Consider the following 20,140-nt stretch of genomic DNA (forward strand, 5'->3'; position numbering starts at 1 on the left):
CTTTTTTTTTTTTTTTTTTTTTTGGAGAGACAGGGTTTCTAGATGTTGCGCAGGCTGGTCTCAAACTCCTGGGCTCAAGCGACCCGCCCATTTTGGCCTCCCTAAGTGATGGGATTACAGGTGTGAGTCACTGCGCCCGGTTCTGCACCTGAAAGTGTGCTCTTCAGCTCTACTACCTAGGACTAGTTAGAAATGCAAAATCTGGGGCCCTGCCTCAGGCCTCTACATCTTAACATGGTCCCCTGCTCATCTGTGATTTGTGTGCACTATACGGATTTGAGAATTGCTGTCCCAGAGGATCCTGACACCTAGGAAGAGAAGGGCTGGAAAGGAGCTTCACTCCTACCCCAAGCACTGCTTTCTTTCCATGAACTTGCTCCACTAAGTCAGGGAGGAAGCATGGGTTTTGTTTTGATTTTGTTTTGTTTTGTTTTGCTTTTGAGATGGAGTCTCGCTCTGTTGTCCAGGCTGGAGTGCAGTGGCGCAACCTCAGCTCACTGCAACCTCTGTCTCCCCGTTCAAGCGATTCTCCTGCCTCAGCTTCCCAAGTAGCTGGGACTATAGGAGCCTGCCACCACACCTGGCTAATTTTTTGTATTTTAGCAGAGACTGGGCTTCACCGTGTTAGCCAGGATGGTCTCGATCTCCTGACCTCGTGATCCGACCTCGTGATCCAGGCGTGAAACACCCGGGCTATTTCGTTTTCTTTCTCTTTTCTTTTCTTTTCTTTCTTTCTTTCTTTTTTGATGGAGTTTTGCTCTGTTTCCCAGGCTGGAGTGCAGTGGCATGATCTTGGCTTACTGCAACCTCCGCCTCCTGGGTTCAAGTGATTCTCCTGCCTCAGAGTCCCGAGTAGCTGGGATTACAGGCATACACCACCACATTCGGCTAAAACACATTTGTGTTTTAGTAGAGATGGGATTTTGCCATATTAGCCAGGCTGGTTTCAAACTCCTGATCTCAAGTGATCCACCTGCCTCGGCCTCCCAAAGTGCTGGGATTACAGGTGTGAGCCACCGCGCCCGGCTGTTTTGTTTTCTGACTGCAAATGTTGTAAATGTTCACCATAGAAAACTAGGAAAAAAAATAGATGCAGAAAACACTCCACCACTCAGAGATAAAAATTGTTTATGTACCAGTATACCTTCTTTCAGTTTTTTTCTATGCATATGTACAGTTTTCTCCCTGAAATTGAGAACATGTGCTGCATTTATAGTTCCAAGTCCTATTTTCATCCAACAGTATATCATAAGCATTTCTCCATCTTTAAAACATTTTCTTTTTTTTTTTTTTTTTTTTTTTTTTTTTTTTTGAGGCGGAGTCTCGCTCTGTCGCCCGGACTGGAGTGCAATGGCCAGATCTCAGCTCACTGCAAGCTCCGCCTCCCGGGTTTATGCCATTCTCCTGCCTCAGCCTCCCGAGTAGCTGGGACTACAGGCGCCCGCCACCTCGCCCGGCTAGTTTTGTATTTTAGTAGAGACGGGGTTTCACCGTGTTAGCCAGGATGGTCTCGATCTCCTGACCTCGTGATCCGCCCGTCTCGGCCTCCCAAAGTGCTGGGATTACAGGCTTGAGCCACCGCGCCCGGCCAACATTTTCAAAATAATTGTAATGACTATCTAATATTCCATACTTTGAATATAGCTATAATATAATTCACCAGTTCCTGCTGTTGGATTTTTTAAGTCCTTTCCAGTTGTCCACTGTTACAGTTAACACTGCAGTGATCTGCTCTGTTCACAAATATTTGCCTGTAATTCTGATCATCTTCCTAGGACAGGTACGCATAAATGGAATCCTTGGCTTCAAGGCCTAGGTGAAGTTCCTTTACGGCCCTTTCTCCAGCATTGCAATTTACTATTTTAAAAAATGTTCTCAAGTTGATGGGTGAAAATTAACATCTGTGTTTTAGTATCTTTTTTTTTTTTTTTTTTCATAGAGACGGAGTCTCACTATGTTGCCCAGGCTGATCTTGAACTCCTGGTCTCAAGTGATCCTCCCACCTCAGTCTCCCAAAGTGGTGAGAGTACAGACGTGAGCCACCATGCCCAGTGCCTTTCTTTGATGACATGAAGTGCCTTTCTTTGATGACATGAAGTTGAATATGTTTGTGTTTCTTGGCTATTTGCATTGCTTCTCTAGATTTTCTGTTCATGTCTACAAGGCAAGGGCTTTTTAAATGGTTTTCATTTCACATTGAGATAAAAATCTGTGCACATTCAAATCGTTGTCTTGGTACGACCTTACCAGCCCTAGCTTCATCATAGTACTGGGCTGGGACCCCAGGGAAGGAGCATGTCCTTCTTGAGAGAAATAAATTTAGTAATGAAAACTGACGAGTGTATGAGCACCTATTATTAATATATGCCTGTACTGTGCCAGGGGTTCTCACATTCTTTCAACCCTCATGGAAACCCTGCCAGTTAAGGGCTAGTTCCCCCTTACAGATGGAGACAGAAGGGCTCAAGAGAGTCCCGGCAAGAGGAGGAAATGAGATTCGGACCAGGGACGGTTGTGTTCACTTTACCCGGGTGCAGAGTGTTCCTGAGGTCCGGAGAGTGAATGGAAGGGCAGTCCCTAGCGTCCCCTCCAGCGCGTCTCCCTCTCCTTCCCCAGACGGGAAGCCCATTTCCACAGATGTCATCGTCCTGGGCCGCACTAACCTACTAATTGCCAGCGCGCAGCCCGGGCACTCCGGCGTCTACGTCTGCCGCGCCAACAAGCCCCGCACGCGCGACTTCGCCACTGCCGCCGCAGAGCTCCGCGTGCTGGGTGAGGCGGCCGGAAGGGCGGAGGGAGAGGGTTGTCTGGGGCTGGGGTGAACAGCGCAGGAGGAGGTGGACAGGTGGGTGTGCTGGGGAGACTCAGGCGCGCTCCTGGAGAACGAACTCAGGGGAGGAGTCCTTAGTAAGGCGGAGGTGGGGCGAGGGATGGGGACTAGGTAACTGGAGGACGGAGTGCGGGGCGGAGTGCTGGGATGCAGTGCTGGGATGGAGGGAGAGGGGTGATTAGGGCCTGGCGCGGGTGATTAGCGGGGAGGTGGGACTGGGGTTGTTGGGGGGATAGTGGAGTGATCTGGGTGGTACTAAGAAAACTGGGGGGCAGAACAGATCTGATAGGTGTGGGAGACATCGGAGGTCAGGGAGGAAGGAGATAGGTAAATTAGAGGTGGGGTTAGATCCCGGAGGAGCGATATTTAGGGGAGGCTGAGGCGGCCTGGGGACAGTTTTGGAAGAGAAAGAGAATGGTCGTTGTGGGGCTGGGGTAAGTGGGGAGAAGAAGGGGTAAGTCTGCGCTGAGCGGAAGTAGTTTGGAAAGGGTGAATCAGGGAGAGGTTAGAGTGATTGGAAGGGCAGCGGGGGAGGGCGGTGGGGCGCAGGGTTGGGGTCCTGGGGGGAGGGGCAGAGACCTTAGTGGCGGGACCCCCGCGCTCAGCGTCGCCCCTCGCGCCCCCAGCGGCTCCTGCCATCACTCAGGCGCCCGAGGCGCTGTCGCGGACGCGGGCGAGCACAGCGCGCTTCGTGTGCCGCGCGTCGGGGGAGCCGCAGCCAGCGCTGCGCTGGCTGCACAACGGGGCGCCGCTGCGGCCCAACGGGCGCGTCAAGGTCCAGGGCGGCGGTGGCAGCCTGGTCATCACACAGATCGGCCTGCAGGACGCGGGCTACTACCAGTGCGTGGCTGAGAACATCGCGGGAATGGCGTGTGCTGCCGCGTCGCTGGCGGTGGTGGTGCGTGAGGGGCTGCCCAGCGCCCCCACGAGGGTCACTGCTACGCCACTGAGCAGCTCCGCTGTGCTGGTGGCCTGGGAGCGGCCCGAGCTGCACAGCGAGCAGATCATCGGCTTCTCTCTCCACTACCAGAAGGCACGGGGTACGTCGGCCAGGGGCGGGATGCACCAGGGGGCGGGATGCACCAGCGCAGGCCCCGGCGGGGCGCAGCGGGGAGGGTTTCAGGTCGGATGACTGAAGGGTTGCTGATGGGTACCTCTGCAGGGAGGATGGACTGGGGTAGGAGTCCATATTAGAGACCCGCATAGGTATGGTAGGTATGGATTAGGCAGTTGGCGCTAGAAGGGCCACTGCTTCCCTCAGTCATATTTGTTGAGGGAGGAGGGAGAGGACGTTCCTGGAGCCAACTCCCACCCCAGTAAACTAACTGGAGAGGTGGGTCATTTCCAGGAAGCACTCCCTAACCAGTGGAGGAATTAATACAGTGAGACAGGAAGCCGAGGGAGTTTATACACTCCTGCTCAGATTATCTGGGATGATTTAGCTATAAATAGACACCAGGACAATATGAAGGATTCCTAGACAAACTCCAGCTAGCCAGCACTGGAGTGGCACTATGACAGTCCCTTTGTCCCCTGTGTCACCAGGCATGGATAATGTGGAATACCAGTTTGCAGTGAACAACGACACCACGGAGCTACAGGTTCGGGACCTGGAACCCAACACAGATTATGAGTTCTACGTGGTGGCTTACTCCCAGCTGGGGGCCAGCCGCACCTCCACCCCAGCACTGGTGCACACACTGGATGACGGTAGGGCCTCTGAACCTGCAATGGGCAGCTTGGGATAAAAAGAATTCCCTGGGGAGGGGAGCTCGCCCTCTCTTTACTAATGTAAAGGCATTTTTACCTGCTCCTATCATCTTTTGTACCCTATAAGAGAGTGGACAGGGGTTCTCCTCCTCAGTTTACAGTTGGGGAAACTGAGGCCCAGAAAATGAGAATGATTTGCCCAGGTCAGTAGTTCAGCTGGGACTTGAGCCCAGGTCTTGTGATGATTCCCTGTGTCATGCAGTTCTCCCTGACACCTGTGTGCCATCCAGCTAGGGTAGGGGTCAGTGACATTAACCCATTAGATGTGGAAGGTTGTGCTCCAAGACTTTTTCCAGCTTCAGGGTGGGAAAGATGTCCCCTCATCCTTCAGCCTGGGGCTCCCCTGAGAAGCTCCCTTTCCTCCCTCAGATCCTGGTCCTGGCCTACTTCTGACTTGCTGTGTGACCCAGGCAAGTCTCTGACCGCTCCTGAGCCTCACCTTCCACGTCGGTGGAGCAGAGCTCACGCTGATGTTCTTCTGTCTCAGTCCCCAGTGCAGCACCCCAGCTCTCCCTGTCCAGCCCCAACCCCTCGGACATCAGGGTGGCGTGGCTGCCCCTGCCCCCCAGCCTGAGCAATGGGCAGGTGGTGAAGTACAAGATAGAATACGGTTTGGGAAAGGAAGGTGAGTGGGGCGGGTGGGCTGCAGGCAGGTCTGGGAATGATCAATGTGAAGAGTGGTCAGGGCTGCTGGAGACCTGAGCAGGGTAGCGGAGTCGGAGGAAAGGAAGCAGACAGAGTAGGGAGGGGTTGGGGAAGGGTGAACCTGAAAAACAGGGGTCTGGGCAGGAATGAAAAGGGAAGATAGAGGGGCCTAGCTTAAGGCAGAGGGAGGCCTGGGCTCTCACCCCAACCCCTCTACAGCTGCAGTATGTAATCCTACTGAGTCCCTGCCTCAGTTTCCTTATCTGGGAAAGGGGGGGCTGAGATGGGAGGATCACTTGACCCCAGGATGTCAAGGCTGCAGGGAACTGTGATCATGCCATTGTACTCCCATCTGGGTGACAGAGCAAAGCTCTGTCTCAGAAAAAAATAAAAGGATAAAAGGAGAAGGAAGGTGGCTGAGGGACCAAGGGAAGGGTGAGGAAGGAGGGAAAGGTGAGGAAGGAGGGAAGGGTGAGGAAGTGGCCATGGTGGCCCTCAGGGCTCTGGAAGCCAGGCAGTGCTTGCTGGCCTTCATGGTCAGCCCCTTGTGTCTGCATCCCGTGTATGTGTTGGCGGGGGATGGTCATTGACAGCTCCTGGGGAAGTGGGGAAAGCCTGCCATCATTCTCTCTGCAGCTGAGCCCAGGCTGATAGCCTCCATCAGCCAGAGGTGGAGGCTCAAGCGTCCACCCTGGAGCCATAGAGTCTGCCCAGGCACTGAGGGGTCAGTGCTGAGAATGCCTCAGGCTCCCATGGGCACGGAGGAACCAGGATGTGAGGTGGAAGAGCCGTGTAGGAGAATTTAGGATCCTGATCCTCAGGTGGCTACCCAACAGCCCACCTTTTCTGTCCCTGCAGATCAGATTTTCTCTACTGAAGTGCAAGGAAATGAGACACAGCTTACGCTGAACTTGCTTCAGCCAAACAAGGTGTATCGAGTACGGATTTCGGCTGGTACAGCAGCCGGCTTCGGGGCCCCCTCCCAGTGGATGCAGCACAGGACGCCCAGTATGCACAACCAGAGCCACGGTACGGGGTTAGAGAGACAGGAGAGTGTGTGTGTGACTGTGTGGGTGTGCGTGTGTCCTTGGGACCCAGTGCCCCACCCCCCGCCCCACCCTCCATCAGAGACCTTCCATGGCTCCCTCTGCTTGATGGGTGAGCGAGGCCCAGGTGCAGAGGTGAAGGGCTGGGATCTGGTGTCCCTTTGATTTGCCATGTGACCTTGGACAAACCATTCTGAGGCTTCATTTACTGCCCAGGAGTGGCATGAGGTTGAATAATGTATTGTAAGTAAAGTGCTTAGTTAAACTCATTGAACTGTAGCTGCTTCGAGGATGATGATGATGGTTTTGTTGAGAGGCCCAATAGAAGAGTGATTAAATGCTGACCAAACCGGGCTACGTGCTCTCTGTGCGACACTGGGTAAATTACGTAACTCTCTGAGCTTCAGTTTTCTTATCTGTAAAGTGAAGGTTGTAGTATATTTTCACTATTTTAGAGGGCTGTAAGAATAAAGTTATAATACATATACAAAGTGCATATACACAGTGTGTTTGACACATTGTAAGCTCCTCACTCTCAAGTGGGTGTCCCTACTGTAATGGTGGCATCCCTCCTTCCTGGCCTCAGCAACCACCACTCCTACTGCCCCCAACATTTGATCCTTCAGAAGACTTCACAGAGGCCGATTCTGTGCCAGGTGCTATCAGCCTGCCCCAGAGGTGCTCCTTGCTGACTCCTTTGCAAATGCCCAGCAGACACCCCTGCATTCCCTGCACTCTGTGCTTGCAGAATAGTGAGTTCACCTCTGGACCAAGCCCAGGCCTGGCACTAAGAGTGGTGGCTGAGTGGTGATGTGTTGGGAGAATGCTGGCAAGGCTCTCACTGAATGCCATCTTACTGCCTCTTCCTCATGCCTCTTCCCTGTCTCCTATCCCTGGCCTCCTTCTCCTCATTCCCCATTCTGTTCCTTCATTTTCCCATCCTGCTCCTCTGCCCCCAGTCCCTTTTGCCCCTGCAGAGTTGAAGGTGCAGGCAAGGATGGAGTCCCTGGTCGTGTCATGGCAGCCACCCCCTCACCCCACCCAGATCTCTGGCTACAAACTATATTGGCGGGAGGGTGGGGGCTGAGGAGGAGGCCAATGGCGATCGCCCGCCAGGGGGCCGTGGAGACCAGGCTTGGGATGTGGGGCCTGTCTGGCTCAAGAAGAAAGTGAAGCAGTACGAGCTGACCCAGCTAGGTGAGGAGGGCTGGGGGAGCGGGAGAGAGGGATGTAGCTTCAAGGGGGACCGGGCAAGCTGTGTGAAGGAGTTAGAGACGGGATGCTTTCTGTGGATGGGAGAGTGACCCCAGATGTCCCCCTAGCTATTAAGCCCTGTAACCTTCCCCAGTCCCTGGCCGGCTGTATGAGGTGAAGCTCGTGGCATTCAACAAACATGAGGACGGCTATGCAGCAGTGTGGAAGGGCAAGACGGAGAAGGCGCCCGCACCAGGTGAGGGCCATGGGGGAAGAAGGCAGGGAGGGCTCAGGTGAGGGCTCTACTAGCCGCTTCCTCTTCTTTTCCTTTGGGCCAGCCTAGTGAACAGGCACTTTAGTAGCCTCAGCTCATGCTCAAACCCATTCTCCTAGGATTAGGGGTCCTCTTCTAGCTCCAGAGAGCCTCTGTCATGGAGAGAAGCTCGTCTGTTCACTGTCTTAGGCCTGCCACCTTATTTTCATTAGCCATGAATAGTGCTGATGTCCAAAGTTCGAACAGAGGGAAACCCTATGGTTGATCAGTAACTCCTGACCCCAAGTTTGATCTTAAAACAAGTTTTTTTGAAACACATTTGTCTACATCACACTATCAGACTATCTCTCAAGTCTAAGAAGAGTGAGTATCCCTATGTGACCTAACGGGAAACTGAGGCTCAGAGAGGAAAAGGAACTTGTCCAAGGTCGCACAGAGCCTCGACTAGAACCGGGACTCCTGGTTTCCAGGCAAAACTCTTTCCACTGCACTACACTGCCTTGTGGCCCTGTATTGAACACCTCAGTTACCCATCATGACACTCCCTCACCCCTAACTTCCCAGCCACATGGCACATGGTTTAGCAGAGGGAGTAACCAACCAGAAGCCGTGAAGCCTGGGTTTTTGGCTTTTTTGTTTTTTGTTTTTTTTTTTGAGACAGAGGAGTCTCATTCTGTTGCCCAGGCTGGAGTGCAATGGCATGATCTCAGTTCACTGCAACCTCTACCTCTTGGTTCAAGCAATTCTTGTGCCTCAGCCTCCTGAGCAGCTGGGATTACAGGTGTGAGCCACCACACCCGGCTAATTTTTGTATTTTTAGTAGAGACGGGGTTTCACCTGTTGGCCAGGCTAGTCTCGAACTCCCGACCTCAGGTGATCCACCCACCTTAGCCTCCCAGCCTGCTGGGATTACAGGTATGAGCCACCACACCCAGCTGAGTTCTAATTCCAGTTTGTTCATTTCTTCATTCAGCAGATATTTCACTAAGTGTCTACTAAGTGCCAGCTCTGCTTTGGGAATTTAGTGGTGGACAACACAAATAAGGTTCCTGCTCTCATGGGGTTTATTTTATGTTTCTATAATAAACACTTATAAATATAGTGTTTATTATATTTCAGACATTTCCTATCTATTTTTAAAATATTAAATCCTCATAACAACCCCATGAGGTAGGTGCTATCATTAGAATAGTGAATGGAGACCCAGAGAGGGTAAGTAATTTCTCCAAGGTCACACAGCTAGTAAGTGTCAGAGCTGGAATTTGAACCAAGGCAGCCTGGTTCCAGAGTCTGGTTCCATGGTTATTCATTGCTGTGGTTTGCTGCCTCTCTCTTTATTACGTTCTTACAGACTAGTGTTCCACAGTCAAAAATCAAATTCTTGGAAGCCTCAGTTGCCTTATATGTGAAGTAGGAATGATGCTACTCAACTCACAGGATCAAAGGAGAGGGTCAAAGAAACAGCCTTTGGAACTGTAAACCACTATACATATTTAAGGATGAGTATCCTCCCTCCCTTCCTCACGCTCTAGTTTTCACCTTTCAGACATGCCCATCCAGAGGGGACCACCCCTGCCCCCAGCCCACGTCCATGCAGAATCAAACAGCTCCACATCCATCTGGCTTCGGTGGAAAAAGCCAGACTTCACCACAGTCAAGATTGTCAACTACACTGTGCGCTTCAGCCCCTGGGGGCTCAGGAATGCCTCCCTGGTCACCTATTACACCAGGTGGGGACTACTGCCTTTACTAATGTAAAGAAGGAAGAGCAGGTGGGGGTGGTGGTGGGAAGGCAGCAGGTAGTGATCAGGGACGGGCCCCTGGGATTCAGGAACATGTCATGGCTCACCCGTTACACTGAGGCCACACAGAGGAGCTGCACAGGGTCCACGTCCTTGCCTGCTGACCAGATGGTAGCGAGGAGGCCATCCAATCCCATCCCCTCACAACACAGCCTTGTTCTCAAACTCTGGAGAATGTGACACAGGACAGACCTGTTTCTCCAGCCTCAGAGGGCTCCCAATCTGATGGTGAAGAGAGCCCTGCCCCTGTCTCAGAGCTGCTCCCTCCACCCTGTCAGATGGGGAGACAGAGCCTGAGGAGCCTGAGGTTTGGCGGAGGAAAGTCGCATAAAAAGCAACTGATATATACAATTGCCATGAAGGCAAAATTAAGCCAAAGAAAAGATGCATCAGAGATGATTCCACAGGTGGAGAATAACTTGGATTAATCCAGGAAGGTTTCCTGAAGGAGGGGGCCTGGTTTCGAGGTTGGACTTGGAGCAGCATACATCCAGACCTCTCTGTAGGTCCCTGGGTGGTGGCAGTGGCCTCCAGGTCAGGGAGCAGCTTCCCTTCCCATGGTAGAGCCTGGGGCTGGGACTGACAGCAGGGGAGTAGATTTGGAGGGGTCTGCCCTGCTGGGAGAGTGTGCCTGAGAGCACTAGTCATGTTTCTTGCCTTAGCAGTTCTGGAGAAGACATCCTCATTGGCGGCTTAAAGCCATTCACCAAATACGAGTTTGCGGTGCAGTCTCACGGCGTGGACGTGGATGGGCCTTTCGGCTCTGTGGTGGAGCGCTCCACCCTGCCTGACCGTGAGTGGCTCCCAGCCCCTTGCCACCAACCCATCTTTTACCCAACTCCTTCTTGCCCCAGCAGCAAGAAACATCCCTCAGAACCCCAAGGTTGGGCAGAGCTGAGGGCAGAAGAGTTTCTGGGAGGGGAGGAATGTTAAGTCCCTCCACCCACACACACTGTTTTCTAGAATTCCACTAGAAACCAGACCTCATCTTTGCTTTGTGGCTTGTTCCATGAAGAAGGAAGAAGGGAGGTCATGTCCTCAAGCTCTCTGTCCCCCAGCTCTGATGTCTCTCCCCATCTCCTCTCCTGCACCCCAGGGCCCTCAACACCCCCATCCGACCTGCGACTCAGCCCCCTGACACCGTCCACGGTTCGGCTGCACTGGTGCCCCCCCACAGAGCCCAACGGGGAGATCGTGGAGTATCTGATCCTGTACAGCAACAACCACACGCAGCCTGAGCACCAGTGGACCTTGCTCACCACGGAGGGTGAGGGCTCCTGCTCCAGGGCATCTGCCTAAGAGCTTCCCAGCCTCTCCCGCTTCCAGCAGTGAGAACAGTGCTGGGGTTTGTTCCAGGTGCTTCTGGGAGAAGCAGTAGAAGCTGCTGCCTACACAGAGAGCAGACTTTCCCAGTCCCACCTCCCTGCCCACCTCTGCATCCACCCACTCCGTCCCACCATCCCTGCTCTCCCTGCCTCCCTCACCCCCAGGAAACATCTTCAGTGCTGAGGTCCATGGCCTGGAGAGTGACACTCGGTACTTCTTCAAGATGGGGGCGCGCACAGAGGTGGGGCCTGGGCCATTCTCCCGCCTGCAGGATGTGATCACGCTCCAGGAGAAGCTGTCAGGTATGACTGCAGGGCAGCCCAGGGTTCCCAGAGGCCCCTGGAGTTGACTTCCAACCCCCTGGCTGTGGACACAACTATAATTTCATTATTTTGCACAGCTGTCCTCCTGAGCAGAGCAAATGTAAAGGGGAAATAGGTGTGGTTCAGTGATGACTTGGTTCAGATGTCAGGTTCACAGGCAACTGGCTTTTTTATTTTTTTTAAGACGGAGTTTCACTCTTGTTGCCCAGGCTAGAGTGCAATGGCGTGATCTCGGCTCCCTGCAACCTCTGCCTCCCAGGTGCAAGTGATTCTTCTGCCTCAGCCTCCCAAATAGCTGGGATTATAGGCACATACCACCATGCCTGGCTCATTTTTGTATTTTTAGTAGAGACGGGGTTTCACCATGTTGACCAGGCTGGTCTCAAACTCCTGACCTCATGATCCGCCCACCTTGGCCCCCTAAAGTGCTGGAATTACAGGCGTGAGCCACCATGCCTGGCCAATTTTTGTATTTTTAGTAGAGATGGGCTTTCACCACATTGGCCAGGCTCATCTCAAACTCCTTACCTCAAGTGATCCACCCACCTTGGCCTCCCAAAGTGCTGGGATTACAGGCATGAGCCACTGCACCCAGCTGGGACTGGCTTTAAAGACCAGTTTCTTTGGGAAATTGCTTTATTGGAGGATTAACTTGGTGAGGCGATGAGCTTTACGGGGTGGAAGTGGACAGCAGGACTGGCTACATAATTTCCAGGGCCCAGTGCAAAATGAAAAAGTGCTATCCCTTATTTTAAAAATTAGAAGTCAGGCATGGTGGCTCGTGATTGTAATCCAAAGTGCTCATGCACTTTGGAAGGCTGAGGTGGGAGGATCACTTGAGGCCAGGAGTTGAAGACCGGCCTGGACAACATGGTGAGACCCCGTCTCCACAAAAAATTTAAAAATTATCTGGGTGTGGTAGCTTATGCCTGTGGTCACAGCTGCTTGGGAGGCTGAGGTGGGAGGATCACTTGTGCCCAGGAGGTTGAGGCTACAGCGAGCCGTGTTCATGCCACTGCAGTTTGGCCTGGGTGACAGAGCAAGACCCTATCTCAAAAAAAAAAAAAAAAAAAAAAATTAGAATTGTAAGGTGGTGACAGCAGAGCATTAACTCAAGCATGGGGCCCACCCAAGCATGGGGTCTGCACACCTGCACATGTTGCACACCCATGCAACAGCCCTGGGGGCAGGCAACACGTGTTTCACCAAAGGCCAGTTTGAGGAGGAGAGACCATAACTTCTGGGTGTGTTCTGGGGAGGACAGTCACAGGGAGTGGTAGTAGTAGTTTCTGTGAGGCCACAGGGACCTCCTGTCCTTGTATCAGAAGATTGTGAGCATCTGAAGGGTGAGGGTCCGGCTGGTGTCTCCTGAGAAAGCCATGGATAGTCCTGATCCATGCCCTGTGCCCTTCTTCTGTCCTGACCTGCTCTGTGCCTCTCTCTCCCCCACCAGACTCGCTGGACATGCACTCAGTCACGGGCATCATCGTGGGTGTCTGCCTGGGCCTCCTCTGCCTCCTGGCCTGCATGTGTGCCGGCCTGCGCCGCAGCCCCCACAGGTGAGCAGGGGAGCCAGTCTGACTTCAGGAAAGGGAAACTGCCAGGAAGGGCTGCAGAACGGGCCATCAGGGAAAGTGGCCATGACTTGCCCTTGGCACTCCCAGGAGCCCCGTTAAAGTTAGGACTCTGGGATGAAGGAATCAGGGATGATGTCTTCATGAGAAGGGGGAGTGGACTTAGGGGAGCCCCTGGCTACCCCCCTCAGCAAAGCCAACAGAACTGCCTCGCTCCCACTTCCTCTGTAGCTGCCAGCATCTTGGAAAGAGGGGGCCCAAATCTCCAGATGCCGCCCTGTTTATAGCAGGAGGCTGTTTTGAACAATAGCAGTTTTTCTTACTCACTGCACAGACCAGGAAAGCAAGTCCCAGAGATGGGCAGGAACCTGCCCAGAGACATAGGCTGGACCAGATCCCAGTCCCACCCGACCCCTTACTCTGACCACTGTGCCTTGTTTTCTGTCTTCCCTTCCAGGGAATCCCTCCCAGGCCTGTCCTCCACGGCCACCCCTGGGAATCCCGCGCTGTACTCCAGAGCTCAGCTTGGCCCCCCGAGTCCCCCAGCTGCCCATGAACTGGAGTCCCTTGTGCACCCCCATCCCCAGGACTGGTCCCCGCCACCCTCAGATGTGGAGGACAGGGCTGAAGTGCACAGCCTTATGGGTGGCGGTATTTCTGAAGGCCGGGGTCACTCCAAAAGAAAGGTAGGTCAGAGCCCCATATTGGGGCTCATTTCTAAGTAGGACACCAAGGGGCGCCAGAGCACAACGTGTGGCTGTGTGAGCAGGGCCCTACCTTCCCCTTGGGAGCCGGCTGCGGACGCTAGGGCCTCTCTCCCTCTTCCACGGAATGGTTGACTGGTCAGGGAAGCACATGGGCCTCCACATGCTGGCAGAATAGGTCAGCCTGGTTCTCACAAAGGAGAGGGCCTCCCAGCAGGTGACCCAGGGTAGCCAGAACACCCAGCTCCCTCCTCATCCCTGGAGCTGGGGAGACCTCTATGACCCAGCCATCCCCGTGTGGGGAGAAGAGGCCAGTCAGCTTGACTGTGGCCAAGTGGGGCTAGGACCAGGATAAGGTGAGGCCTTCGCAGGGCTGGTCCCCTTCATGCTGGCAGGGGTGGCACATCCCAACCGACTCCGACCCGTCCTCCCTTACCCCCTCACCGCCTGGCTCAGACACCGCGGGCTTTGCAGAGCGTCTGGTGTTCTGCTCCTCTGTAGGAGGACTCATCCTCAGATTACCCCGCTGACTCTCAGCCCTTTCGGTGCTCCTCCCCTGAGCCTTGGGGAGGGAGAGAGCAGCAGGTGACAGGCTGGACCCTGCTCTCCCAGGGCCCGTCCCAATTCCCTCCCCTGGGCTTCCATCTCCCAGCCAATCCTGGTCGCGCCCCTTAGTGTCCCCTTCTTTCCCCTATGCAGATCTCTTGGGCTCAACCAAGCGGGCCAAGCTGGGCTGGTTCCTGGGCAGGCTGTGAGCTGCCCCAGGCAGGCCCCCGGCCGGCTCTGACCCGGGCCCTGCTGCCCCCTGCTGGAACTGGGCAGACGCTGTTGCTGCAGGCTCTGGTGTACGACGCCATAAAGGTCAGCATCCTGGAAGGAAGGGGCAGGAAAGGAGGAAAGGGTCTCTGTGCTAGTGAAGAGGCAGTAATGAGTTCTCTGGAGACCCCTGGGTGGTAACTTCCCCGGGGATAGAAGTCTAGCCAAAAGACCCCTGGAACCTCCAAAGGTTGAGTAGGGGGAAGGCAGGCCAGTTTGCAGGAACCTGTTTCAACCTGGGTTGAAAACAGTCCCTCCTCTACCCAGACCTAAGTGGGCCACAGCAGTTTTGTGGATCTGAGGGTGTGGCTGGCCTGAGTATGCTCAGCCCTTCCTCCTCTCACCAGAGGCCCTGAGTCTGGTACTCCTGAAACTCCTGGATGAGGGCAAATAGGAAGATTCCATCATTCCCTGCATTCGCATAGGTTCGAACAGTTCCTGTGTATCCTTTACCAGCTCCCATGTGATACCTACGCTGATGAAGGGTCAGTCTCTCTGCCCCATGTACGCTGGTCATTCTGATGATTACTCTCAGAAATGGTCACTTTGTGTTCTCTGCTCTGATCAGGGCAATGGGAGGAAGAAGTCACCCCCAGCCTGCAGGAACCAGGTGGAGGCTGAAGTCATTGTCCACTCTGACTTCAGTGCATCTAACGGGAACCCTGACCTCCATCTCCAAGACCTGGAGCCTGAGGACCCCCTGCCTCCGGAGGCTCCTGATCTCATCTCGGGTGTTGGGGATCCAGGGCAGGGGTCAGCCTGGCTGGACAGCGAGCTGGGAGGGTGTGAGCTGGCAGCCCCTGGGCCAGACAGACTTACCTGCTTGCCAGAGGCAGCCAGTGCTTCCTGTTCCTACCCAGACCTCCAGCCAGGCAAGGTGCTGGAGGAGACCCCTGGAGACAGCTGCCAGCTCAAAGCCCCCTGCCCTCTAGGAGCCAGCCCAGGCCTGCCCAGATCCCCGGTCTCCTCCTCTGCCTAGCTCCTCCCAGAGGGTGTGGTTTGGGGTAGGCAGGTATGGGTCACACAGGATGCAACACCTGTGGCCATGCATGTCCACATGTGTGCCTGTAGATACATCATCAAGCCCTTTGGAGCTTCCTAAGGTGCTTTGGCTGGGGGGAGAGGAAAACATGGATTATTCACTCCCCCCATACTCTTTGTGATACACATGTGACATGTGAAAGACATACAAGACACAGCTACATGTGATGTGCACATGTGTGAAGTGCATGTATGTGTACTGGTTGGTGAGCTGGGAAACCTTGGCCCAGGCAGTGGTCACTACAGCCAGATTGGTCCTCCAGGTCAGGACGGTGCCCCAGAGTGGTCAGTCCCCAGCCCTGTGGACCCCCACCTCCATCACCCAGCCTTTTATTACACACTCTGAGAGTGTCTCCAATGCCTGTCTGACAAAGACAGTCCCAGCCCATTTTCCTGTCTGGCTGGGTTGAGTGCAAGCAGACTCTGAATGCCTAGCATTTCAGCTGCATTACCTCCCAGCTTCTTATTGCCCAAATAGAGAGGGTGACCCTGGCTCCCCTCTGAGCAACTCTACATTTAATTTTGTAATTTGGGAAGTGCCTGGTTTTGAAAATCCGCTTTCTCTCACTCTTCCCCTCCTTCCTTGCCCCTGGCTGCTCTAGTGGTCTGTCTCCCAGTCACCTCGCTCTCCCAGCACCAGTGCCCTTCTCTTGCTCCCAGATACTCTTTCCTTTCCTCTCTCCTGTTTTCCTTCCTCTGCTATCTCTCGCACCTCTCCCAGACTGTGTCATCTGGTTCTCCTGCCTGGGTTCAAACTCTGCACCCTTCTCTAACAACGTGACTACCTCATGTGTGCTTCAAGGTCCCCATGCCCCTCCTGTATCCGCGGCTGCCGTGCGCTCGCCTGCTATCCTCCTGCCTCCTCTTCGCTCAGTGCTTCTGCTTGCCCCGCCCCAGGCAGGCCGCCCATGCCCAGTGCGGGTGTGGGGAAGACCTTCTGGCTTCCCTGAATCTTGACTTTGGGATTGGGATCGGAGGGTTCTCCATAGATGGATCCAAGTCAGAGGGGAATGTTTGAGACAGGGAAGGGGACTGTGATCCAGAGGCTCAGAATTAAAAGATGCCCTCCCTTCTATGCAGGGGTTCAAGTTTACTGGATGGAGATGATTTGGGGCCTTTCTTCCAGAAGAAGCTAAATGAGGAGAAGGGGAGTGAGAGTTCAGGGAGGCCCTTCCCACCCCGTGAGGCTTGACTTGATCTGGGTTGGGGATGACAGGAATGTCACTCTCTGAGGTGCTGGCAGGGAGGTCTTTGCACAGGAAAAGGATTAGCTCATTTCAGTTTGTTTTTTCTTTAAATTGAATCCTCAAGTCATTTTCTATTCACCTGCCGCACAGGGACAAGCTTGACTTCTATTTTATGTGTAATGAAAACAATGTCATTTATTTGATTTTTCACCTCAGCCCTCTCATAGGAGCATAGAAATTTAGGGTCTTTACCCCCAGTGGTGTCTGATTGGCACATCAAGAGTTAACTCTGGCTTCTGAGCCAAATTCGAAATAACCAGTCCATTTTTCCTTTTTTTTTTAATGGTGAAATGTCTCTCAGCACAGTTGTGGCTTCCTCAAACCCTGAAAGCATCTGTGTTTATTACACTCGGGTGTCACTCACTGTTGATGTCTGCACCTACATTTCCACCTCCTCCCCCTCCTTCAGCCAGCCTATGATAACACTAAAGATTATTAATGTTGGTTTTGTATCTCGTTAAAGACAGAATTGTCACTTGTACTATTTCTGTAGCATTCAGCGCTGCTGTGGCTAACACCACTGTGTATGTTTCATCATTGCTCTGAAGGTCAAAAGCCTCATTTTATTTTGCTGGTTTGAATTTTTTTTTTTTTTTTTTTTAAGAAGAAAAAAAAACTGCCCTGAATTAAATGGCTGTTTTAACAGTAGGCTCTTAGCATTACACCACATAGTCATTTTTCATGTTCTTGTTTAACAGGCACTGAGGTTCTGGTTTAAATTAAATAGCTGCAAATGAGACAATTTATAACCCATTAGGTTGGGTGGAAAATTGTTTCTCAAAAGCAAATAAGTAATAAATCTGGTATCTGCCTATAACTCACAGTTGATAAGAAAGTGGCCATTTCTCACTAGCATTATATATGATTTGGGCTCTGGGTAATTTGGAAGTGTTAGGTTTGTGTCTTTGTAGCAGTATTTTTATTAGAAAATAATCTATTGGCCTTTTACAGGGTATTAATCCCTTTGTCACCTACCATTGATGCCTTAAGTTTTTTGAGTCTCAATTAAAAATCTTCCTTTTCTTGATGCATGACAAGTGTAATCAGTACTTGCTCATTTATTCATCTGTATTTAGTTTATGCTGTACTATTTAATTATCCTTCCAGCGTTTTTCTTCTCCTTACACATATGATATTCTTTAGTGTTAAGCTAAGGCATTGATTCATGTATCTGTCCTTATGATGAATTAATAAACTATTTTCCAGAAATGTGGAATTCTCTTTTGGAACCATTGACTATGACTAAAATTTCCTCAGCCTTTCTGCCCTACGGAGTTTATTTCTTACTGGGATGGGAAATGTTGTTGTTGTTGTTGTTGTTGTTGTTTTTGAGACAGGATCTCTCTCTGTCGCCCATGCTGGAGTGCCGTGGCACAATCATAGCTCGCTGCAGACTCAATCTCCTGGGCTCAAGGAGTCTTGTCACTGCAGTCTCCCTAGTAGCTAGGACTACAGGCACATGCCACCATGCCTGGCTAATATTTAAAAAAAATTTTTTTTTATAGAAATGTGGTCTTGTTATCTTACCCAGCCTGGTCTCGAACTCCTGGGCTAAAGCCATCCTCCTGCCTCAGCTTCGAAAAGTGCTCGGATTACAGGCATAAGCCCGTGCCCCTTGGCCCAAAATAGTGTTTTGTTTTTTTTTTTTTTTTTTTTTTTTTTTGTTTTTTTTTTTTTTTTGAGGCGAGTCTAAGCTCTGTCGCCGAATGAGTGCAGTGGACCGGATTCAGTCTCACTGCAAGCCTCGCCTCCACGAGTTACGCCATTCTCCCTGCTCAGCTCCCGAGTATGCTGGACTACCAGCCGCTGCGACCTCGCCCGGCTAGCTTTTGTATTTTTAGTAGAGACGGGGTTTCACGTGTTAGCCAGGATGGTCTCGATCTCTGACCTCGGTGATCCGCCCGTCTCGGCCTCCAAAGTGCTGGGGATTACAGGCTTGAGCACCCCCCGCCGTTTTGTTTCTAATCTCACTCTGTCACCTAGGCTAGAGTGCAGTGGCATGATCTCGGCTCACTGCAACCTCTGCCTCCTGGGTTCAAGTGATTCTTTTGCCTCAGCCTCCCGAATAGCTGGGATTTCAGGTGTGCACCACCACACCCGGCTAATTTTTGTATTTTTAGTAGAGACGGGGTTTCATGTTAGCCAGGCTGGTCTCAAACTCCTGACCTCACGTAATCTGCCCGCCTCGGCCTCCCAAAGTGCTAGAATTACAGGCATGAGCCCCTGCACCCGGCTCAAAATGGTGGTTTTTGAAGGTAAAGAGCAGGTGGTCATGGCAAAGAACTAAACCATCTTCCTCCCTCAACAGGCACTTAGGAAAAAGACATAAACTTAGGAAAGATGCGTTCTTTGATGGCACTTCCTTAGACTCTCTGGGGATCTCTTTCCATCTGGGCACACATTTTTCTGAACCTTTTTGGGTGCAGGAAAGGGAGAACAACTCCAGAGATTTGGGCTCCACAACTATTCTTCTTTATAGCTCTGGTCACCAAAATTACTCATGGCCACACAATCACACACACGTGCACTGTGTGTACAAGCTCAGAGACCCACACGTGCATACTTCACAAACAACCTTGTGTCTGTCCGTTAATGCAAATGTGCACACAGTCTCACACACAAAACTCCACACTCACACCCCACACACATCTTGGCATCACAGTTGGCAGCTGCTGTCTACTAAGAGCTTTACAGAGACCAGAACATGCTTTCTATTGGAGGGAATCAAGAGCTGGAGGCTGCTTTGCTCAGGACCACCCCCAAAGTGGCTGGTGGGCCAGACCCAGAGTTAATTGACAGATCAGACAGAGAGATACTGCACATTTTGCACTCGGCAGAATAGCCATTATTTGCATATCACTCTCAGACCAAGGGTTGTGATAAAGAAGAATTAAACACTTGTCAAAATGAATTTAAAATGACAGCAATTCAAGACACCAGTTTGACCTCTTCAGAGTCCAGGACAAGCCAAGAAGGGGTTGTTGAGAATTCAAGCCCTGCAGGAGGGAGTTCCAGGATTTTAGGCCCAGGGAGGGCTCTTCCCCTCCCTTTCCTAAGGCCAGTAGACCGCCACTCCCACCCTTTCTCACAATGAAATCCAATAGGGCTTTGGCACATTGGGATCCTTGCCCTAGAATTTTCCATTGCTTCCTGCTGCTCACATGCCTCATGTCCTGCTTCTCAGGCTCATCTTCCAGTAGCTACCCCAGAGTGAATATTCCTGAGCTATGCCAACCCCATCATTAGTAAACCTGTCCATCGGCCGGGCGCGGTGGCTCAAGCCTGTAATCCCAGCACTTTGGGAGGCCGAGACGGGCGGATCACGAGGTCAGGAGATCGAGACCATCCTGGCTAACACAGTGAAACCCCGTCTCTACTAAAAATACAAAAACTAGCTGGGCGAGGTGGCGGGCGCCTGTAGTCCCAGCTACTCGGGAGGCTGAGGCAGGAGAATGGCGTAAACCCGGGAGGCGGAGCTTGCAGTGAGCTGAGATCTGGCCACTGCACTCCAGTCCGGGCGACAGAGCGAGACTCCGCCTCAAAAAAAA

The 20,140-nt window shown here is 52.5% G+C and overlaps 1 protein-coding gene across 1 annotated transcript in view; it reads left to right on the forward strand.

The window, feature by feature from the left end:
- The window catches only part of IGDCC4 (immunoglobulin superfamily DCC subclass member 4), a gene marked incomplete at its 5' end in the record, with an annotated part of 45,485 nt that extends 27,684 nt beyond the window's left edge, over positions 1-17,801 (forward strand). The window contains 16 exon segments of the mRNA XM_017851062.1: positions 2,617-2,772; positions 3,457-3,870; positions 4,376-4,540; positions 5,088-5,225; positions 6,104-6,274; positions 7,251-7,366; positions 7,368-7,488; positions 7,640-7,741; positions 9,306-9,489; positions 10,227-10,354; positions 10,658-10,828; positions 11,052-11,189; positions 12,664-12,769; positions 13,242-13,470; positions 14,188-14,349; positions 14,873-17,801. Of these exon segments, the coding sequence (XP_017706551.1) occupies positions 2,617-2,772; positions 3,457-3,870; positions 4,376-4,540; positions 5,088-5,225; positions 6,104-6,274; positions 7,251-7,366; positions 7,368-7,488; positions 7,640-7,741; positions 9,306-9,489; positions 10,227-10,354; positions 10,658-10,828; positions 11,052-11,189; positions 12,664-12,769; positions 13,242-13,470; positions 14,188-14,349; positions 14,873-15,283 (2,912 nt within the window).
- Between the last annotated feature and the right edge of the window lie 2,339 nt (positions 17,802-20,140).

This window comes from Rhinopithecus bieti, unplaced genomic scaffold, assembly GCF_001698545.2.
Source record: "Rhinopithecus bieti isolate Rb0 unplaced genomic scaffold, ASM169854v2 scaffold_31548, whole genome shotgun sequence".
In the NCBI taxonomy this organism is placed as follows: domain Eukaryota; kingdom Metazoa; phylum Chordata; class Mammalia; order Primates; family Cercopithecidae; genus Rhinopithecus; species Rhinopithecus bieti.